Source organism: Notolepis coatsorum (assembly GCF_963971535.1).
Source record: "Notolepis coatsorum genome assembly, chromosome: 5".
Classification (NCBI taxonomy): Eukaryota; Metazoa; Chordata; class Actinopteri; order Aulopiformes; family Paralepididae; genus Notolepis; species Notolepis coatsorum.
Genome location: NC_140169.1, coordinates 114,821,071 through 114,844,336, shown reverse-complemented (window position 1 = coordinate 114,844,336; position 23,266 = coordinate 114,821,071). Strand labels below are relative to the sequence as shown.

The 23,266-nt window shown below is 45.4% G+C and overlaps 1 protein-coding gene across 1 annotated transcript in view; it reads left to right on the top strand.

The window, feature by feature from the left end:
- The window catches only part of LOC311228313 (1-phosphatidylinositol 4,5-bisphosphate phosphodiesterase beta-1-like), a 397,421-nt gene that overhangs the window by 94,676 nt on the left and 279,479 nt on the right, over positions 1-23,266 (top strand). Inside the window, exon 3 of the mRNA XM_084314222.1 lies at positions 5,044-5,112. Coding sequence (XP_084170348.1) covers positions 5,044-5,112 — 69 coding nt within the window. The remainder of the gene's footprint in view (positions 1-5,043; positions 5,113-23,266) is intronic.

The window sequence follows — 23,266 nt, the reverse complement described above, 5'->3', positions numbered from 1 at the left end:
TCTCCTCACCCCTCCCTCCCTCCCTCCCTCCCTCCCTCCCTCCCTCCCTCCCTCCCTCCCTCCCTCCCTCCCTCCCTCCCTCCCTCCCTCCCTCCCTCCCTATCTCTCTCCCTCCCTCCCTCCCTCCCTCCCTCCCTCCCTATCTCTCTCCCTATCTCTCTCCCTCCCTCTCCCCTCTTATCTCTCTTACCCTCTCTCTCTCTCCTTAATTCTCCAGGCTTACAACCATCCCTCTCCCTCTCTCTCTCTCTCTCTCTCTCCTCCGCTGACCCTGTAAGAACTCGTTACCCCAGAGCGCTGCCTCGCTCTTTGATGCAAAACAAGCCGACCTGATCAGATATTCAGACCGCTCCTGTCATCCAATAGAGGGTGTTTTATTCAGTGTGGTAAACAATCACTGCAATTGTTTTCCATTCACCGGCAGCAGGTAGTCATCTAATAGCCGTGTGAACAAGCGTTGGAGACACAGACACCTGTAGGAGAAGGACGGATCTCACTGCATGTAACTGGATTACAGTACTCTGACTGAAGAAAGGCCCTACTAAAACAAAGCTCAAACAAAACTTTAAAATGATTACCAAGAAGACGATTACTGAGAAACGTGTTGACAGATGAAGGCACAATTATAATAATGAATCCGAACATCATTTTACATCATTTGAAATAATGATATGGCGATGGATGATGGTGATGAGCCTAATGAACTGCAATCAGTTAATAAATTGTCCAAATGTTCATAATGGAGTCATTTTCATAACCGTGTTGGTGTTTGGTGTTTTGTCTGGTGGTGTTTGTATGGTGGTGTTTGTATGGTGGTGTTTGTATGGGTTAGGAGCATGTGATGTATTTGAAACCTGATCGATGTTGATGTAAAGTGTGTATGTATTCATAATGCAACATTCTGCATAGGATTATGTGCCTTATCTGCACTGTAGGCTACTGCTGTCTTATCTTGCTGCAGTACATACTGCTGTATATATATACAAAATTCTAAAATCAATTATCATGTCATCTGTCAATTACGGTGGGGTAGATTTGAGATTTCAAAGGGACGCTATGCAGGCTAACCTCAAAGATGAACCTCCCCCCTCACGTCTAAAAGGACGGCCCCAGGCCACTCCAGGTTAAGCATGTTCATGTTCATTCATTTCAGCAAGCTCTGTCATGCAGGCCCTGCCGGCTTCCTCGGCATGTGCCATGGATCTTAATACACTCAGATCCACATTGGTGTGTTGATGTAGACAAATGCCCCGAGAATAGAGTGAGGAGACGTGGGGACAGATGTCAGAGCGGATGAAAGCACGGAGACAGACAAGTGCGTGGATTAAGAAATAAACGAGAGAAATGAGGCATAGAAAGACGTATGGCTGAGCGGAGAATGAAGTGGATATGTACAGTGTCTTCATTCATATCAGTCAACCTTTATTACAACCTTCATATGTTCTACAGATTCACATCATCTTTTTTTCAGGTCTGGTGCCATCAGCACATGTCCGTGAGCTGTGTACCTTAGCAGAGGTGGGCGAAGTATGCCTTTGTAGTAGCTACACGTGTGCTGTGTTAGTGTAACGCCACGTGAACAGCTTCCAGGCAATACTACATGGGCCACTTGGCTTTACCATTAAATGCATCTGCTTCATCAGTGAAACACTGACCCACTAGTGACAGCTTGGGGACCTGTACGGTACGGTGCCAGAGGGCACAGCGCAAGGCCCCACTGCAGAGCTCTTTCCTGGAGCCCCGCTGGTCCAGCAGCCCCCCATGCGGAGCTCCGTCTCTCGAAAAAGACTTCAAAAGCAGGCATTTACAGGCTCGATGGAGGTGTTAACCTTTGACTCGGAGAGTCTCTCTCCGCAAAAACGGGGCCGGTCTAATTGACAGCGAGGAGCTGTAGGATGCCTCCCCCACCTACAGGAAAGGAAACGCTTGTCGTTATGGACTGCGGCCACGGAAACCGAGTGCTTTAATTCATGCCTCTTATACGGAGACAGTGGCTTTCAATCTAGGCAAGCGGCTCTACGATTTTATCCCCCCGACCCTTCGTGACCAATAATTCCCTATCGTCTAATGTTGTCTAATCTAATGCTACCATATACGGTTAGCAAGGAGCGGCTGCCGCTGTGAATAAGAATGTGTGTTTAGTCAACTGGTCTGCTTACATAACGGTTCAAAAATAATGGTTTGTGATTACGTATTCTGCTTACACTCGTCCCCTTCTATCAGACGGGTAAGGGAAGGAGAGATAGGGAAGGAATGATTGGTGCAATTTTCCCCGGCAGCCTAATGGCCTCTGGAGATGTTGCAGAGATTCCGAAGGCCGCAGCTGGAGACTGGAGTAGGACCACATTCTCCTCTGATAACCACAGGGTGGACTCAACTGACAATGTTCCACCTCATGTCTTCCCTCATGCGGAGGGATGGAGAGATAGAACCGGACGGATTAGAGGGATACGCTGAACTGGTGGGCGAGGGGCATGAGATGAGCACATCAGAAAGTGTGCAATGAACTGCACATCACATTACTGGCACTGGCATGCCATAAGGGTGGTTTCAGCCAATTAGAGTTACAGTAAAGAGAGTAGGATGATGGATGGATGGATGGATGGATGGATAAATGGACGGACAGATTTCTAAATTAAACGTTTCCTCATTTCTAATCCATGGACCAAATGGCGACGAGCCTTTGCTCATTACTGTGTCCCGTCAATATTTCAGTGCCCCATATTTTGTGGCCCCATCTGTGCTTTTTACAGCAGGACTGGGTGATCGTCCCCCATTGCTTCCATGGAACGCATGGATAATGGAAATGGGTTCTCCACTCTGCGCCATATCAATAATGGATCATCACTGAGGCCTCCGATTGGAGTGGCCGGCTGTGGTATTTGAGATGCGGTTTACGGAGAGAGGAGCTCTCTAGTTAAATCATAATCATGTTATTCATGATGTCCTCCTTTCATCTGGGAGACTGGCTGAGAGAGAGAGGCTTCGTTATAGTTCAGTGTAATATCCTCCGGATTCATTGACCACACACATGCACACACACTCACATTCTCCCACTAACATGGTTAGCCTCGTGCCCACTGGTGATTTGTGTGTCTGTGTGTGTGTGTGTGTGTATGTGTGTGTGTCCCATTCATAATATATCAGTCCCATTAAGTCTACATGGGAATATTTTGTGCCCCAATTTTGAACACATGTCTGTCTATCTCGCAAACTACAAGGCTGTGTGGTGGATGAAACTTGCCACGTAGGCTGACGTGAATCCTGGAATATTTGTCAAATCGATCAACGACAAGTATTTTCTTTTAATTAATTTCCATTATTGTCAATTGAAATAGGCTCAGGGAATCAGCAGTCTGGCCCCTGTTCACATCATGGAAATGCCATAGTGAACCTATTGTCATTGCTATACCTATGCATTACATAACATGTATTCACTCATTAATTACCATCATGGTCCATTGTAATAATCCATGCCTCTGATGCTTGGAACCCGTTTCTAACATGCATCCTAACATCCTTCCTATGCTTCCTAACATGCTTCCTATCACCCTTCCTAGGCTTCCTAACGTCCTTCATATTCGTCCCAACATGCTTCCTATGCTTCCTATCACCCGCCCTATGCTTCCTATTACCGTCTAGTGTTAGTATGCTAATGCTAATAACTATAATTTGAGAGCGATCAGTGTGTCTGTTGGTCAGTGTGTTTGCTAATACTAATGCTAATAACTATAAGGAGAGTGGTCAGTGTTTGTGTGTGTTTGTTTGCACTCTACTGAGCGCACCTTTCTAGTTCATTACATTTTCCAGCTGTCCCTCAATCTTAATGACTTCAGGCAGGGTGCTCTGACCTCTTGGTGCTCTGACCTCTTCAGAAGTGGTTTGAAAGACAGCGCTCCTTACAAAAACAGAGAATCTTCTTGACCCGCTATAGTTTGCGCTAAGGGTAGAAGATGCTGCTGCCACGCTGCTAAACCATACCAACTTTATTTAACACCTTGAAGGTAGTAAGACACATGCTAGGATTTTATTTGTTGATTTTTCATCCACTTTTAATGCAATGCAACCCCACATTTTAGAAGACAAGCTCTGTTGGCCTTTATTTTAACATAATGGGCTGGATTCTTAACTTTTTAACCAACAGAACTAAGTAAGGGTGAATGGCTTGTCTGTGGAGATGTCACAGAGGATCCACAGTCTCCTCATGGGGTGTGTTTACATTCTGTATGCTGACGATCGCCACAGTCAGCATGACAACAGACACATTTTAAAATGTGTCAGTCTCCTCCACATTAATGGAAATGATCACAGCCCTGTTGTAGATGGTTTTGTACACTGGTGTGATAGGGCATTCCTGCAACTAAATGTGGCAAAGACGAAGGACATGCTCATTTTAGGTGCAAGACCTCTGCTCCTCAGAGCACTACTACCAAGAGGCAGGTGGTAGAAGTTGTAGAAACATACAAATACCTTGGTAGCTTGATTGACAATAAGTAGAATTTTAACCCTCTGAGACCATAATACTAATTTCAGTCAACAGTAGATAGAAGTGAGAGCTGGGAACCTGATAGCACAGCACTGTGTCAAGTTCTTCTAGTCGTAAATCTATAATAAGCATTGTGTTTTGGTTAGGTGCCCATTCACATTTTATATTGTGTGAGTGTATAAGTCCTTAGAACATTATGATTGAAGTGTATAATGGCAATCACTGTATCTCTCATAAGTTGTTCCAGCAATTTTTGGGTTGATACCATTTGTTACACATTTTTGACCACTCAAGAATTGATAAACATGAAAAGTCCTTCCAGAATACGACACCAAGACACCAGGAGCTGTGATCATGAATTGATCAAGAATTGCATTTTTAAGCGATGGTGGGCACTCTGGAAATCTGGAAACCCACAAACAACATATCGGGCCTCAGGTGGCAGTTTTGGAGGAGGCTTTGTTAAAATGTCGCTCCTCTTCTCCATGTCTTCTCAAGTGTGTCTGTGTCCCAATGAGCAGCACAGTAATGAGTGACACTTCCCTCTCTGTTCACAGGAGACAGACCTTCTGGACATCGCCTACATCAAGGACGCCAGAAACGGAAAATGCACAAAAACGCCAAAGGTAAAATTACACTCACGTCCAATAACCTCTGGCCACATCACCTCTGTATGTCATAAAAACAAACAAAAGAAACCAAAACCCAGAGCAGAAAATAAATTAAGAATTTCTTTTTTTTCAACCAAATACTTATTTTTTTTTATAAACAATACAATAATTTTGAAGGGTATATGAGCCAATAGGAAGGACAATATATGTTTCCCAGGAGTCTATTTCTGGACAGAAATGTGCAAGTGGGTCTAGTCCTGAGCTTGAATCAAGGTTGTGGGTTCGAGCCCCCGTGTGAGGCCTTTCTGTGTGAGGTTGCATGCTCTCCCCATGCGTGGGTTCTCCCGCTGGGTACTCCACTTTCCTCCCATGTTATGTAAAACACATGCTTGCTAGGTACAGTACATACTCATGTCGTTGGCCTTGACCAAGGCATTACAACTGGAGCTGGTCCCTGGGTGCCTCACTGTGTGGCTGCCCACTGCTCCTAGATAGTGAGGATGGGTTAAATGCAGAGGACTGATTTTGAGTTTAATGTAAAAATGTACTTGACAATAAAGATATTCTGTGCCTGAGTCAGCCACAGCTCTGAGGAGGAAGGGATTTGAATAGATCTGCACATGGAGGCAGTGGAGCGTGCAACACAATGACTGCTGTGTAGTGGCTTGGCGTCACGCCACCTGTTCTCCAGAAACGCTGCTCTTTCTAGCAATGGGTTTAGATGGGTGCAGTCAGAGTCCTACAGTATATTATGGTTATTTATCTGCATTCATGGGTCTGTCTGTACTGTATGGGTGCTACTGGCTGTGGTTTGTAAGGATGGTGTGTACTGTGGTCTGTGGAAGCTAATGGACTCACAGGTTACCCTTAGTATTTATTTTATGTCGATCCTTCCTGATTGATCTATTGTGTGTGTGTGTGTGTGTGTGTGTGTGTGTGTGTGTGTGTGTGTGTGTCTATGTGTGTACATGTGTCTATGTGTGCGTGTGTTCGTGTGTCTATGCGTGTGTGTGTCTATTTGTACGCACGTGTGTGTCTATGTCTATGTGTGTGTGTGTGTGTCTATTTGTACGTACGTGTGTGTGTGTCTATGTGTAAATCGACTGAATTTATATAGCGCTTTTATCCAAAAATGTACATAGCATTTTATCCAATCGAACCGGGAACCTTCCAATTACCAGATGACCACTCTACCTCCTGAGCCACTATCACCCCATGTGTGTGTGCGTGTGTGTGTGTGTGTGTGTGTGTCTATGTGTGCGTGTGTATGTGTGTGCATGTGTCTGTGTGTGCATGTGTCTATGTGTGTTTGTGTGTCTATGTGTGTGCGTGTGCATGTGCGTGTGTGTGTGTGTGTGTGTGTGAAGCTCAACCTTTCCATCTGGCTCCCTGGTAGTCATAGCCCACACTGCATACACCACGGTCACGAACAGACGACTGAAACCATGTCTCACATCCTCAATGGTTGTCATGCATACAGAGGGCTCTACATTTGTAGGCATGATAGGATCGTGGATCTGATTGCAGACAGGGTCATTTCCACATTCAGGTCACCTGCAACAGTGCTGTATAAGCACACCAGTGTGAAGCCATGTATGTTCAATATGTGTAGTGACAATTCACTGTTCTCTGATATTTCAGCAAACACCCCCGGTGTTGTTGTTGTTAATGAGAATAGGTTCTCATTCTAGAAGTTGGCTGTACGTTTGACTACAGTCTAGAAGAAGCCTTTATAACCAAAATGTTGAAGTATCAACTCGCGGCTCGCGGCTGCTCGCCTGAAACCTATATTATTGCCAGGTCAAAGGTAAACACGACCATGTTTCTTCACAAAGCCATCGGGGGGGAGGGTCGTTTTCCGACACTGCGATCATTACAAAAGCATGTTTTATGATGGGGTTCGGTAAAATAGACGTAAAATAGATGTTACCTTTGTCAGCAGGTACTCCACCCTCGCTCCAAGTGTCTTGGATCAGAACAGGAATGGGTGGCCCTCATCCGTTGTCTTCTTCTTCTATAGTCTGCTCGGGCCAGACTATACCACAGAGCCCAATAGGTTTCCTCATCGGCCGGTTTGACTATAGTATTTTTATGATTTACCAGAAGTGCTGAGTCCAACATAGTCTGGTGGAAACGCACCTTATCATCCATAATCATCATCCATATAATACGTTTTGTCTTCTTCTTCATAATATCCAATAGTTTGCTCTAGTCTAGGCGATCGCCATTGTCGAACGTTAGATGGCTGTAGTTTGCTCACTGCTGCTCACTCCCTAGTGATCCCTAGTGCTTTGGTTGCTCTCACTGAACTGGCCCATGCAGTTCATAAGGTAGGCGATACTGCCACCTCCGGGATTCAATCGTCATTTCAGGTCCCAGGCACACTCACAAAGGGCGAGTGTTAAAATAAGAAAATAGAAAAAAAGGAAAAAGGAACTAAAAACAAGATATCTCGTTATTGGTGCTCAAGCGTTGGTTCTCAGAAACGAGATATCTCGTTAATGGCGCTCAATGAGTTAAGACTTGCGGTAAAGTGACATACTATGTGACAGCATGACATAAGCCAGATATGAACTCAGACATGAACTCACAGAAGATGGGTTGTTTCCCAGTGTTAGATTCTGATCAATCGGCCAGTATCACGTCTTCTTGTGTTATCATCTCTCCATCCAATCCCTCTGCGTTGTGTACTTTTAATGATCCTGACGTCTCATATACTAGCTGTACAATCTTATCATTCCCCGTTAGTGCAATCCGCAAACCATAATAATTCTCCACCTTCGTAAGAATTTGACCCTCAGACAGCATACCTTTCTTGAAAGAGCGTTGTTTATTCAATAAACAGAAACCTCAGCCCAGACGTTATCAGATTGTATTTTCATTGCTATCGTCTCCGCTGTTATTCAGTCCAATGGTGGCTCAGGCCTTGTCTAGCCAGAACCCTTCTCCCGTTAGCCGAAGCTAATGATGATGTGTCATTCCCCCCCCCCCCCCCCCCACCGGCGAGGGTGAGAGGGATGAGAGTCTCTGATGGTTTCTTCCCTCCTGTGGGATTCGTTCCTTTGGTCTGATTGTAGTCTGCCCCTACCCGGAACCACTGTCAGCTTTATAGGATCTCCGTCATAGCAACGACGGCCCGCCCCTCTTCTGGTTGTCATGCGACGCGCTGTCATGACAACTGCTAATAACATTTCACACCATTAAAACGTTTCATTACTGTCAAAACCTCCATCGCTCTATTCAGTGTGCCCTGTGCTGCTGTTATCAATGTTGATGTACTAGGGAATTCAAAACATTCTGCTCGCTGGCAGTGAGCTGTCAGCCACCAGACCGCTATTCCACCACCGTCTGCTAAGGCAAACACATTTCGACCTCTCTGACCTGGCACCTTTAGATGCTACCATCTCCCCCCAATCTATACATCACATACATTGAAAAACACCCCAAAACACCCATTTTCCCTCACCAGGCAAGAATAGGCTACTTTCGCAAATCAGATCATTTTGCTCATATGTGTATCTGAGTATGTGACTCAGATCAATTCTTTATGTCCATTTACGTCATTTGCACTTGCGGGTCAATTCAGGAGCGTGATCGGTTCCACACAGGAATCTGATATTGGAATCTGGGCAACAGCAGAATTGTGCAGTAAGTCTTGCAGTGTGAATGTAGCCATAGAGCACTTTATTCAATATATCAACTGCCAGGCCATATCCACCCGTGTTTCTTTCACGCCTAAGTCAAACTGAGTGATGAGAAGGGAGCCAGAGGAATGTGTTGTATTTGTGGTGTGTGTGTGTGTGTGTGTGTGTGTGTGTGTGTGTGTGTGTGTGTGTGTGTGTGTGTGTGTGTGTGTGTGTGTGTGTGTGTGTGTGTGTGTGTGTGTGTGTGTGTGTGTGTGTGTGTGTGTGTGTGTGTGTGTGTGTGTGTGTGTGTGTGTGTGTGTGTGTGTGTGTGTGTGTGTGTGTGTGTGTGTGTGTGCATGTGCGTGTGTGCGTGCGTGCAGGTCAAAACCTCACACTTATGAAAATTATGATTGCAACAGTAAACGTTATCCTTATCTGCCCGGACCCGCATAATAACTCTGTTTGGCTCAAATAGTCTGCGGATGGGTTGTTGTTATGTAGCAGCAATGGCCCCCGGTGGATTGACTGCTGTGTGAAATAGGAGGAGAGAGAGAGAGAGAGAGAGAGAGAGAGAGAGAGAGAGAGAGAGAGAGAGAGAGAGAGAGAGAGAGAGAGAGAGAGAGAGAGAGAGAGAGAGAGAGAGAGAGAGAGAGAGAGAGAGAGAGAGAGAGAGAGAGAGAGAGGGTCACATACTGATGCTCTGTCTGGGGATAGTGGGGCTGAGTGATGATAGAGTCAGTAAAATACCACTGAGAGGATTCATGCATTTCTAAACAGCTTATAGAAATGGGGCTCACAGAGAAGAGAATGACTAGGTGATGGGGTGATGGGGTGAGGGGGGGGGTGAGGGGAGGTGCGGAGGGGTGGCGGGGTGCTGTGCAAGCCGTAGAAAATCCATTACTGGAGGGGATGGGGGGGGGGGGGGGGGGGGGGGGCGATAGCAGAGATGCACCCCGGGCTGTGATGGGAGCGATCACATTGCTGAGGAGAGGAGGAGGAGAAGAGGGAGGGAGGAGGGAGGGATAAAGATAAGATGAGAGGAGAGAGGAGATGAAAAAGAAAGGAAATTAAAATAAACGAAAAGAGAGTTGATTTATGTGTGCAGGGTGAGAGGCCAGCAGAAACGAAGACAGATGCGATTCAACCAAAGGAAGATGTCAAGCGAGACGAAGGGTTGATACTGGACATTATTCTGCATTTGGACAAGCACGGTTTATTCCCTGAGCATTTCCTTCTTGTCGTCACCTTCAAGGATGTTTTGCATGAAGGCCCCGCTGCTGATGGATACAAAACGAAGGCGCGTTCAGCAGCAACAGAGATGCAGGAGCGTGTATCAAATACAAAACGGGTTTCAATAATACCACAGGGTAGAGATAAGTTCTAATGTTAAGAATTAGAGAGTCTCTCCAAAGGGGTGATAATGACCAGGCTCTGAATATGTACATGTTCAATTACAATGGATAGGTGAAGGGAAGCCTTCAAGGGAAGCACAGTAAAGGCTTCAGCCTATCAATCATATAATTATAACTCTCTGTCCATTGGTGATTGGTATTTACCCCCTAGACAATAGAGACACACACACACACACACACACACACACACACACACACACACACACACACACAATTAACATGGATTGGCCATGGAGATGGATTAGCAGTGTGTAATGGTTTTCATGCTCACTGTGTGCATGTCCGTGGGGGAGCGTGGATGCTTGCATGTGCATGTGTGTGCCTTTTCTTGCATTGTGTGTGTGCATAGGTGCATGCGTTTGCCGCATGCCCGGGAAAGAATAGTTGTTGCCACAGTAACGGTTAAACTGAACCTAAATAAATATCATTATAAACCGCCCGGGCCAAGCAGCAATGACAATCAATGACACCGTTCAATATTTGTTACGTGTCAAATGCTCCCCCGGGGGCTCTGCCTTGTCTGGTGGGAGGAAGGAAGGACGGGATGGACGGATCAAAGGGGGGATAAAGGGAAGGAGGGAGAGAGGGAAGGATGAAGGAAAGGAAGGACAGAGGGAGGGACGGATGGAGGAAGGGGGTGGGTTATCTTTCTGTGTCTGTGTAATTTATCGTTGTTTTTCTCATCAATATTTCAAGGAAAAGGGAAACGCACACACACTCACAGACACACACACACACACACACACACACACACACACACACACACACACACACACACACACACACACACACACACACACACACTCACAGACACACAGAGACACACACGCACGCACACACACACACACACACACACACACACACACACACACACACACACACACACACACACACACACACACACACACACACACACACACACACACACACACACACACACACACACACACACACACACACACACACACACACACACACACTCACCAAGATGAGATGTTCAATCTGGATATTGGCAACAACTATTGGCTGGATTTACCTCGGTATATGAACTTCCGGACGGCACAGGTTCGCTCCATAACTCAGATGCGTGATGCTCTCGCTCTCGGTCGCGGCTCTCGGTCGGTTATTATCATCAGATTGAGACACGGTCCCGTTCCGCATAGATTGTCTCGAAATAGGCCGCAGATGTTGAAGCTGGTTACAGGGTCCTCTCTGTCTCTTACTGTATAAACTGTTTTGAATTCCTATGATACTCTCTCAGAAGGCAATTAACCGCTCAAATGTCTTGGCATGCCGTTTTAGAGTTCCAAGGGCATTGCGGCGCCCGCAGACGTGTTCCAGTGCGCGGGCGTGTTTGTCTGACCCCCTCTGTGACCTCACGTCACCCTGGCCCACTGGGGTGTCCAGGCTCACTTCAGTTTCTCGGTTATGATTCATATACAGTACAGCATCACTGCCAACAAACACATACTTATAGGCAGATAGACACACACTCTCTCTCCCACACACACGTACACACACGTACACACGTACACACACACACACACGCACACGCACACGCACACACACACACACACACACACACACACACACACACACACACACACACACACACACACACACACACACACACACACACACACACACACACACACACACACACACAACCAAGCACGGCTATGGTACAATGTCCTTATCTCACTGCCAGTGGGGCTAATTAGCATGTGTCCGCCCCGCCATGATTCAGGTTGATTAGAATGGCCTGCCTTGTCAGGGTGACATGAAACACACCCTCATCTAGCCGGATGGCTCCAGAAATAAATCACCATTCTCACCGAGGGTCTGGTAAACAAAGCATGTTTGCTAATAATCATCCACTTCACACCATTCCGGGACCGCCGACGACACAGACGAACCCGCCGGACTATGAGGACACGCGGGGGGAGAACAAGGCCAGGGCGTATATATCACCTCAGAACCTTGACACTCTAATTTGGGGCGTTAATTCCCAGATTAGAGTGTTTTGCATGGCCTGAATCATGGACATCATTTCCACTCCATCTGAAAACGGCACATTGCGCCTCCCTGAACCATCGGCGAGATCAATAATATTGTATAAAAATACACAATATACAATATACAAACTAAAGTACAAAAGGCAAACATTAGGTATGGATGTAATGCAAATCTTTTTGTAATACATAGATAAAATATGGTGTAGTGTTAAAAGTGTTTAAAGTGTCTGAAGTGAATGTTAAAGGTGAGTGTTTATTTAAAGTGAGTGTGTGCATGTGGATGTGTGTGCAATGAATGTAGATGGATTGGGCTAGTGTTGCATAGAGTCATTGATCATCCTGATGGCCTGGGGATAGAAGCAACCTGTCTGGCCTTTGACAGGGCGTTTTTGGTGAATGATGAAACGCATTGGTTCAGTTCATACCTTTATCCCCTGATAAAAGTTTACTTTTGTCGGAAAATCCTTAGTAATGGGCATCGTTGTGTGGGCATATATCTCTGAGGATTATCTCACAAAGCTGTCCATGGCCACAGCCAGCAATATCACTCTGGGTGACAGGGGGTAGTGATTTATTTATCACATGATACACATCACGCCTGGTGTTTTGTCCGCACCTAGCACCTGCCATTCTGCCACTGGCTTGGTTGGACAAGATGATTGACAGCAAACGGAGCATTGGACTCAATTGGCTCTAAGGCTACAGTGTTTTCTGGACGGGTGCTACATGCGAAACATTAGGAGAGGAAAAAAAGATGAAAGTCTGCACTGTGTTCTGTTTTTCTGCTCCCAAAATGTTCCTTTTCTAATTTAACAGTGGCAATAACATTATTATTCATGGTTCTTGACATTATTTGGAGAATCTGTTTCTCTCTTCTTTTACAATTTGCACCCGCCCACGTGGGTAGAAAAGCGAGACCTTCTAGTTGTAGATTCGATCCTATAGTTTGCCATCAATTTGTGTGCTCTGTTCTGCGAAAGGCAAACGGAAATCCATGTGATTGAGCAGGGCTGCTGTTGTTGGCCTCCTGGTCTCAGGGGCGAACCTTACAGCAACGTTCCTCCGTTCAATAACAGTTAAGAACAGCACTTTTCCCGTATCTCAGAAACGGATCCAAACCGACCAAAACCAAATCCGTTCTCCCGCCAGACCTCGCATCTCCCCTAACTCTTGTCTGAATAGATTCTCCCTGATTGTCTCCGTGTCTCTCCCCCTCGGTCTCTTCTTTTTCTTTCATCTCTCTTCTTTTTTTACTTGCCCCTGTTCTATTTCAATGGAACAGGCAAAAGGAGGAGGGAAGATAATCAGCGTCTCTGCGGAGTGCTTCAGGTGTCTGGCGGCGCGGAATTACATGCTTTCTCTATCCAGGCATCCTTTTGAGCAACGCAGTCTTGTCATAAAATGTGAAAAACAACCTACAGGAAAAAAGGTACATAATGTACTTCATGTTATAGCCATAAGTAATATATTATTTACATATCGACAAAAGTCCAAAACACTATGACTGGGAGTCGAACCGACAATGGTCCTCATTCTCAAACATGTTCATAAGTACCTTTGTAAATATCTTGGTAAAAATGTCATACAAACAAATTTACAAAAATCCTCAGTCTCCATAAGTGGCCAAAATCTTCGCAGCTGGGTTCCCATGAATGAAATACATCACTCATTCTTAAACTGCAAAGTTTCTTGTTCTCGTACACAAACATTTGCATACAGACACGCCTTATAAGGCGATGGAGGCATGTGCAAAACAGCAGAGCATCTGCACCATACTGACCCATTCAACAGGTAGTGCGGAAGCGATTTGTGACTGATCTCAAAATGAGATTAGATTCAAATGTATTGTCATTATACAGCACAAGTACAATACACCATCCAACCAGAGTGCAAATGTCAGTATTGACAGTACTAAATGAGATGGCATGCTAATATGTCATGTTCTACAGTAGGACTTACTACTATAATACCTAATAAAACAAGTCATTAGAATAATAGAAGTCTACTTTGCTAGAACGATTAATTTCACACGTATACAGTATGCGTGTGTGTATGTATGTGTGTGTGTGCTCGTGCGCTGAGGCTGCCTCACTAAGCCGCTTCTCCACGCATTTATTTAGTTCTAGCAATAGGAATACATCAAACCAACAACAAATAATTAGTGCTGTCAGGCGATTAAAAAAATGTATCTAATTAATTACAGGATTTGTAATTAATTAATCTAATTAATCACATTTTAATCGCATAACCATTTTAGGCCTGATATTCTATATTCTATAATTATATTTCAAATGGCATGTGTCCGGATGGCAGAATTCAGTACTGTATCTACAAAACCTTCTGTTTAATCATCTTCCATGTATTCATTTGCTTAGATTTTTCAGGTCTGGTCAATTTTAGCATGGTGTTATTCACAGTCAAAGAAAGAAAACATTTAATTGATATTCTCATTTGGTTCATTACAATTTACTCAAGCCTAGTAACAGACACAGTATTTCTGACACTGGGAATACATTCCCTGAGATCCATAGATGTCCCTAGAATCAGATACCAAGAACATGCAAATGGACCATATTAAAAATGTCTGTAAATGTGTATTCTACGTTCTTATGGAATGAATGAGATTTTTTTTTTTTAAATAAAAATAAAAATTATCTTAATTTAATTTTGAGTACATTTTCATAATGCGATAATTTGCTGTGTAATTAATTTATCTAATTAACGCGATAAACTGACAGCCCTACAAATAATATCATAGAGAAGAAGATAGTATATGGCATACAGTATATTCCACTAACAGTAGCTATATCCGCGGCGATCGGTTTAGTTTAGTTTGCAGTGTGTGTGTGTAATTCTCACTATGCCTCATTGAATCAGGACTATAAATGCAAAACGTAATTGTTAATGAAATATTGTTGTATTTATTATCATTATAATTATTTAATTCCACGGATGTCTGTAGTATTGGCAATCCCCAATGACGTATCCCAGAGACAGCTATTGAAAACACGGGCGGACACCTACAACGAATTTACAATTCAAAGCCGTTCAAAAATGCCGAATAAGTACGCAAATCGAGTTACGAAGGAATTCAGAGAGGAGGAGAGTCAGAGAGGCAGGAGTCGATACACGGGTATGGGAGGATAGTCAGCCAGACAGGGGTCAAAACGGGTACAGGGTAGTCAGCCAGGCAGGGATCAAACGTTCCAGGAAAAGGCAAGGAGAGTTGTCAGGCAGGCAGGGGTCAGAGCACCTCTTATCGAGAGCCAGATGTTATGTACCATGACCTTGTTTGCTCCTGTGTCACTGGGCATGCAGGTGAGGGCTGCTAATTAGCTAATTGCTGCTGATTGGTTACCTGCTGGCAGCTTTAAAACCAGCCATTGAGTCACACATGCAGGGTCTGTGGTTAGAGGAGTGTGGGTTAACAGAGAGTTATCACGGTCTTCTATTCTTGGTTCTTTAGTTTGTATCAGTATTTCATTGTTAAAGTAGGCTTTTTGGGTTAAACACAGGTTTTGGTGTCGGTTTTGCACATAGGTTGCATGCCTTTGAGCCAGGGTCGTAACAGTTGGGCGCTCGTCCGGGATATTTACCCCTAGAAATTGTTTGGTGTTTTTTGTTTGTTGTGTTTTGCATGGTGTGTCATGGTGCTATGGTGTGGGTGGTGTTCGTTACATATTGTGTAACGTGGGGTCTGGAGCCGTTCATCAAACAGGTGAGTATGCCCTTATTTGTTTGTAATTTGATGTGACTACTTAATGCTGTTAAAATATATAGTTTAGTGCACACCACATGTAGATAGGTACATTATTTTCTGGTTGTTGGTTAGCTTCCTGTGCACCACATACTCCTGGGGCAGTCAGAGAAGTGATTAGTACCATCTACTTGTCTTGTACCATACCATGTACTTGACGGGTGGATGGTCAAATATGATCTCTGGCTGGTAGCAGGTGTGGTTGAAGACGGTTAGGTCTACAGGGCATTAGTTTAAGGGTAGGTAGGATAGGGTGCCAGAAAACACAGGTAGTGTGGTAGGGCCTGATTTAGTGTTTTTTTAGGGTAGACATGTGGTGGGCCGTTTTGACTGCAGTTTAGATGTAGAAGCGTAAGTAGTCATATCAGGTTAGAAGGGGCACCTGTTTGAATTTGTTTGTTGTATTTATTTTGTTTGTTTTGAGTGTTTGGATAGCCTACCTGTTAGCACCTGACCTCCTGCGCGTATGGCACATCTATTTATTTCAGGGTGGTTGTTTTTTTTATTTATTTTTGCAAATTAGAAAGGTGCGCTCAGTAGAGCACACATTTCCACCGCGTCCCTTTATGGTTATTAGTATTGGCATTAGCATTTTTTTTTTTTTTTTTTTTTTACTTTGGCCATTCCCCTGGCTCTTTTTTGCGTTTATCGCATTTACTCTGGTCAATAATGACCGACAGAAACAGGCTGAAGGGGTAGAGATGGGGGGGAAGACACTCTGGGAAAGGCACGGCTGCAGTCCGGGATTCGAACTCGCTAAACCCCAGATCCGTGACGAGCACGGTTGTCCCCGGCGCCGAAATAGCGCTCGAGGTACGTGGTGAGCTACTGGAGCTCCCCTGCATTAGCATTCTTTATGGTTCTTCAGTGGTTCTTCAGTGGTTCTGTAGTGTGTCTTCAGTGGTTCTTCAGTGGCTCTTTAGTGGGTCTTCAGTGGTTCTTCGTGGTTCTTCGGTGGTTTTTCAGTGGTTCTGTAGTGTTTCTTTAGTGACTCTTTGGTGGTTCTTTAGGTAGATTGTGTGTATGCTAGGGTGCTTTTGGCAGTTTTTTGGTGACTCTAAAGTGAACGGGTTGTGGCGCTGGTGAAAAAAAGATGGCTTCCATTAGGGATTTTGTTGATCGCCCTTCGCATGACATGTTGGAGAGGTTTTCCAAAGAACAGCTTCTGGAGCTTGCTGTGCACTACAAGGTAGAGCTTACTCCCAGTGAGAAACGTTTGAAACCGACTGCCTTGAGTGCTTTGAGGGTTTTGCTCGTTAGGGAGCAGGTGCTTGTGGCGAGGGTGGAGGAGCCTACTTTGTCTGACGCGTCTCCGCTGCTATCTGGTGCGGAGGGTGAGTGAAGGCTTAGGGAGTTGGAGTTTAAGGAAAGACAGCTGCTACAAGAGCGTGAGGAGAGGAGAGAGGAGCGTGAGCATGAGCGTGAGCGTGAGCTTAAGGAGCGTGAGCTTAAGGAGAGGAGAGAGGAGCGTGAGCTTAAAGAGCGTGAGCAGGAGTGTGAGCTTAAGGAGAAACACATGTTGCTGGAGCACGAGCGTGCGCAGAAGGAGCTTGAATTTAAGCATGCTGCCTTACAGGCGGGGGCTCTGCAGTTGCGTTCCGGTTTTGATGTAGGCAGGAATATTAGGATGGTGCCTCCTTTTTTTGAGAAAGAGGTGGAAAGATATTTTCCCCTTTTTGAACGGGTGGCAACCACATTGAAGTGGCCTGATACAGCCTGGACACTGCTGCTGCAATGTGTTCTTGTTTGTAGGGCGCAAGAAGCCTATACTGCTCTGTCCCTTGAACAAAGCGCTGACTATGAGCTTGTTAAAGCTTCCATATTGAGGGCTTATGAGTTGGTCCCCGAGGCCTATCGTCAGCGTTTTAGAGCCTATCGCAGGTCGGAAGGACAGTCTTATGTTGAATTTGGAAGAGAGAAGGAGAACCTGTTTGACAGGTGGTGCACTTCTCAGAAAGCAGAGTCAAGAGAGCAGCTTAGACAGTTGATTCTCCTAGAGGAATTTAAAAGATGTGTTCCTGATACCGTTTCCACTCATCTAAACGAGCGTAGGGTATCGAAGATAGGCGACGCCGCTGTCTTCGCTGATGAGTTTGTGTTGACACACAAGTCTGTTTTTTTGGAGGACTACCGTGTTGAGTCCAGGGATAGGCGTCCTGTTCAGGGGGGCCGTTTCCCAAAACCTGTGTCTGCTGGTCAGTTAACTTCACCTCCTAGGCGGGGTGGTTCTGCTGGTGCATTCCCAGAAGGGATTATCTGTTTCTACTGTAAAGAACCTGGTCATATCGTTGCTGGGTGCCCGGTGCTTGAGCAGAAAAATTTCAGAACGGTGGCTCTGGTAGAAACCATATGCAGAACACCTATGCCAATGTTAGATGGTGATGGGGGAAGTATCAAACGTGTGGACAAAGAGCTCGAGGGTTCCTCAAGATTTATGATGGATGGATTTGTTTCCCTGACTAATGCACTAGAGTCCAAACAGGCTATAACAATTTGGAGAGATTCCGGTGCTTTTCAGTCCCTCATTCTGGAGGGGGTTTTGCCGTTTTCAGGAAACTCTTCTTTGCGTTCCGGTGTCGTTGTTCGGGGCTTTGGGGGTGGATTTGTGGATGCACCTTTGCATGAGGTCACGCTCAATTCTCCCTTAGTATCAGGCAATGTTGTTGTGGGGGTATGTTCTCACATTCCCATAAGGGGGGTGTCCTTCATTCTAGGGAATGATTTGGCTGGTGACAAAGTGTTGGCTACTCCAGTTGTAACTCCCATTCCTGTGGTTTCTGAGGTCCCTAATGAGCTGGCACAGAAACATCCAGGAGTGTTCCCTGTGTGTGCTGTGACACGGGAAATGTCAAAGGACAAAAGTGATGTTGTTGATACTTCGACTTGGGACATTACACTTAGTGACACATTCTTTGTTGAATTGAAATGTGTACCTGTTTGGAAAGCACACTGTGGATGTACCTCTGCATAATGATTCTCTTGATTGTGCCTTTGTGTTAGGCCCGGTGGTGAAACCAGGGTTGACATGCGTGACGGAGAGGCATGTGGTAGGAGATGATCTGGCAGTGCAGTGTCTCAAGGTCTTCCCAGCCTGTACGGTGGCTGAGGCCACAAACGAATTGGAGGATGAGTGTGGGAAGGATGCTATGAGAGGTGCTGTTGATTCATGTGACACCGTTCTAGTTGAAGAGGCTACTAGGCCTGACTTAGGCTGCCAGCCTTCCCACAGTAGCTCTATTGTCCCTAATGTTTCACTTGTGGGCAGGGATGGTCCCAGTATGTCAGTTGATGATTCTGACATTGATCCACGTGTCCACACTGATTCTCTGCCATGCACTAGGTGTGATGGTCAACCTAATTACCTGTGTCCTGTGGAGCAGGAGCCGCCTTCACGACCTGGTCTGTTGAGTGGCAGCCATTTTGATCAGGACAATGTTATTCTGGGTGACGCCATTTTAGATGGTGTTCCAGACGCTTTTGTGACTGATGTATTGCCATGTTCCAGGGACGGTGGGGCTGTACCTGAGGCGGTACATCCTACTCTGGATGTTCACGGTTTGCAGTATCCTGAACTACCAGTGCCAGGTGGGATGGAGATGGGCGCGGTGGTATCAGAGATCTATGGTTTTTGTTTTTCTGTGTTCTGTCCTGTTGAGCGCAGTGAGATTAGTTCTCAGATTGATTTTGGTTTGCAGTCTATTTTTGACAGGTCGGTATCGGTGGAGGGGCCTGTTGAAAGGGGGCTCATATATGATGAGGTCTTGGTTGGTCGACGGGGTCCTAAGTCTTACGCCTCAGGGGAGGAGGCGCCTGCCCCACTGCAGCCATGTACCGCAGTGGCGGAACCTTTTGTGAGGTCTAGCTTGCCCGAGTGTCGGGACAGGGTTGTTTTTTGTTTTACACAGCATTGGCAAATGTTCCACAGTGGGGTGCATACAACATGGTTGGTGGTCGTGTTCGACAGGGGCCGGCCCGTTATCGCTGTTGTGGTAGTGGCCCTGACAACTAATGGGTCACAGTTTTTTTTTTTTTTTTTTGGGTTTGATGTGTGTGGTTGCCTCTTGGGCAACCAGTTTGGTGGGGGATGTGTTATGTACCATGACCTTGTTTGCTCCTGTGTCACTGGGCATGCAGGTGAGGGCTGCTAATTAGCTAATTGCTGCTGATTGGTTACCTGCTGGCAGCTTTAAAACCAGCCCTTGAGTCACACATGCAGGGTCTGTGGTTAGAGGAGTGTGGGTTAACAGAGAGTTATCACGGTCTTCTATTCTTGGTTCTTTAGTTTGTATCAGTATTTCATTGTTAAAGTAGGCTTTTTGGGTTAAACACGGGTTTTGGTGTCGGTTTTGCACATATGTTGCGTGCCTTTGAGCCAGGGTCGTAACACCAGAGAACAGGGTGAAGAGCCAGGGAGGACAACAAGGACAGTTAGACACGGTCGAAGAACAATGTACTAGAGAACAATACGAGAGAGCAGAATAACACGACTAACTGGGAAATACGAAATTACGATCTGGCAGCCTCATGACATCTGGGGCGGGGTTATATCACTGACGTAATTGGCCCACAGACGTCAATCAGCTGCTCCACTCTACACCTGACTTAACGAGAGAGCAGGAGAGAGAGAGAGAGAGAGAGAGAGAGAGAGAGAGAGAGAGACAGAGAGAGAGAGAGAGAGAGAGAGAGAGAGAGAGAGAGAGAGAGAGAGAGAGAGAGAGAGAGAGAGAGAGAGAGAGAGAGAGAGAGAGAGAGAGAGAGAGAGAGAGAGAGAGAGAGAGAGAGGGAGTAACCAGGTAGGAACTGTGACAATACTATGATTATGGTTACAGTTAAGATTAGTTTTAATGTTTGTTTAATGGTTATGGTTAAGATATTAAGTTGGGGTTAAGGTTAGGGTTAGGGTTCGACGATTATGGTTAGTTTGGTAACAGTTATGGTAACAGTGTGGTTAAGGTTAGGGTTAGGGTTTGGCAGAGGTTTTCTGAAAACCTAAAAAGTTTAAATATTTGTAATATGTATTATATGTACTTATTTTGTAAATACGTCAATATATTACTTATGGCTATAACATAACGTACAATATGTACCTTTTTCCTGTGGTCGATTAGTACTTTATTTACATATTCTAAGCGAGGTTGAGCTGTTTTGAGATACCTTTCTGTCAAATGTCCTCTACACCTGACTTAACGAGACACTAGATTGAAACATTTACATTTGGTACCTGGTGGTAGACTGCACTCTGTTCAATCATTCTGTACTATTTTAAGAGGTATCATATACAATGGGGTGGGTGGCTGTGTGTGTGTGTGTGTGTGTGTGTGTGTGTGTGTGTGTGTGTGTGTGTGTGTGTGTGTGTGTGTGTGTGTGTGTGTGTGTGTGTGTGTGTGTGTGTGTGTGTGTGTGTGTGTGTGTGTGTGTGTGTGTGTGTGTGTGTGTGTGTGTGTGTGTGTGTGTGTGTGTGTGTGTGTTGTGAGGTCATTCGGACTGTGAAAATCTGTGTGCTCATCTGGTCCAAGTCCATGACTGACTGTACGAATTACTGAATAACTGACTGACTGACTGACTGACTGACTGACTGACTGACTGACTGACTGACTGACTGACTGACTGACTGACTGACTGACTGACTGACTGACTGACTGACTGACTGACTGACTGACTGACTGACTGACTGACTGACTGACTGACTGACTGACTGACTGACTGACTGACTGACTGACTGACTGACTGAATGGCTGACTCACTGAGTAACTTGGCTGGCTGGCTGACTGGCTGGCTGACTTACTGATTAACTGGCTGACTGACTGACTGACTGACGTTACACCATGCCGGATGCTTCTATCAGACTCATACACCATGTTGGATGCTTCTATCAGACTCATACACCATGCTGGATGATTCTATCAGACTCATACACCATGATGGATGCTTCTATCAGACTCATACACCATGATGGATGCTTGTATCAGACTCATACACCATGTTGGATGCTTCTATCAGACTCATACACCATGATGGATGCTTCTATCAGACTCATACACCATGCTCGATGCTGAATGCTTACACAGGCTCATGGACAAAGACACACAAGACCTATTTTATAACAATGTTCAACTCATATGCAAACATGCATGCACGCACGCACGCACGCACGCACACACACACACACATACACATGAACACGTCCTTTTGGCCGCTGAACTCGTGCTTCGTGGACAGCAGGTTTAACATTCCTTCTTGAAAGCTGATCAGCAAAGTGGGGTCATGGCTCTGATATGCTACACTTGCTCGCTTTTCAGCGGTGTGCTACCTTTCCTTTGATAGTACTGTAGGAGATTCTTTAAATGGACTCATTATCTTTGCCTCCATCAAGCCAACACTGGTACAGTAGTATCAAATCAAATCAAATTAAATGCATTTGTATAGCCCGAAATCACAACAAAAATGCCCCCATGGGCTTCACAGATCAAGAAGAAAAAACACCATCAAATCCATATTTTGCAACACCCCCAGACTTTCCCCAATGAAGATAAGGAACGACTTAGCAATGGGGGGGGATCGACAGTAGTACCATCACAGGAGGCTCCGGCACATGCATCTATCATGCATCTATCCTCAGTCAGTGCTACAACATCTGTATACCGTAGCCTGCATGATACGTGGTCAACATTGAAACCCAATGTGTTTCCTGACGGGCCGGCGGAGGGAAAGTGGTGGTTCTGTTACGGTCTAGGCTTACAGTGGATTGAAACTCCTGCTAAATACAGAGCTCCTTCTGTGTCCTCAACGGCGTAACCGGATCTGGGAGAGACTGGCGGGCCATTATCACCACCGGGCCGGCTGCGAGACAACACCACCAGCTAGGCCGCGTCTCCCACAGCGGGGGGGGGGGGGGACGAGGGCGAGATGCGTTTCTAAGACCAGCTCGCAAGCGATGGGCAGAAAAACAGCCCACCCATGACTGACTGAGGTGACTGTCATTTTCTATAACATAAATGTTTTCCATGTAAGGCTATTAGTACAATTCTATCAACGTTTCTGCAGGTTTATTTATTTAGCAATTACAAGGCGACCGAGTGGACGTGGAGTGTTTTTTGATACACATGCCAAACAGACTGTGCCTACCACGGGATTATTTATATAGACAGGGAGAGTGGGAGATATTCCAGCTCCAACTCAAGCACCAGACCAGGGATCAGTCCCAGTTATGGTTCCAGATCGAATTCCTCTTCCAAAACAGTCCTTTTATGGAGGCTTGCACTGATCTGAAAACAAATTACCATAATTTGTATTATTTTATCGTTCATTTTGATGGCAGTAATTCGGACTCCTTTTTTTCTATTATAACCACGTCTCTTT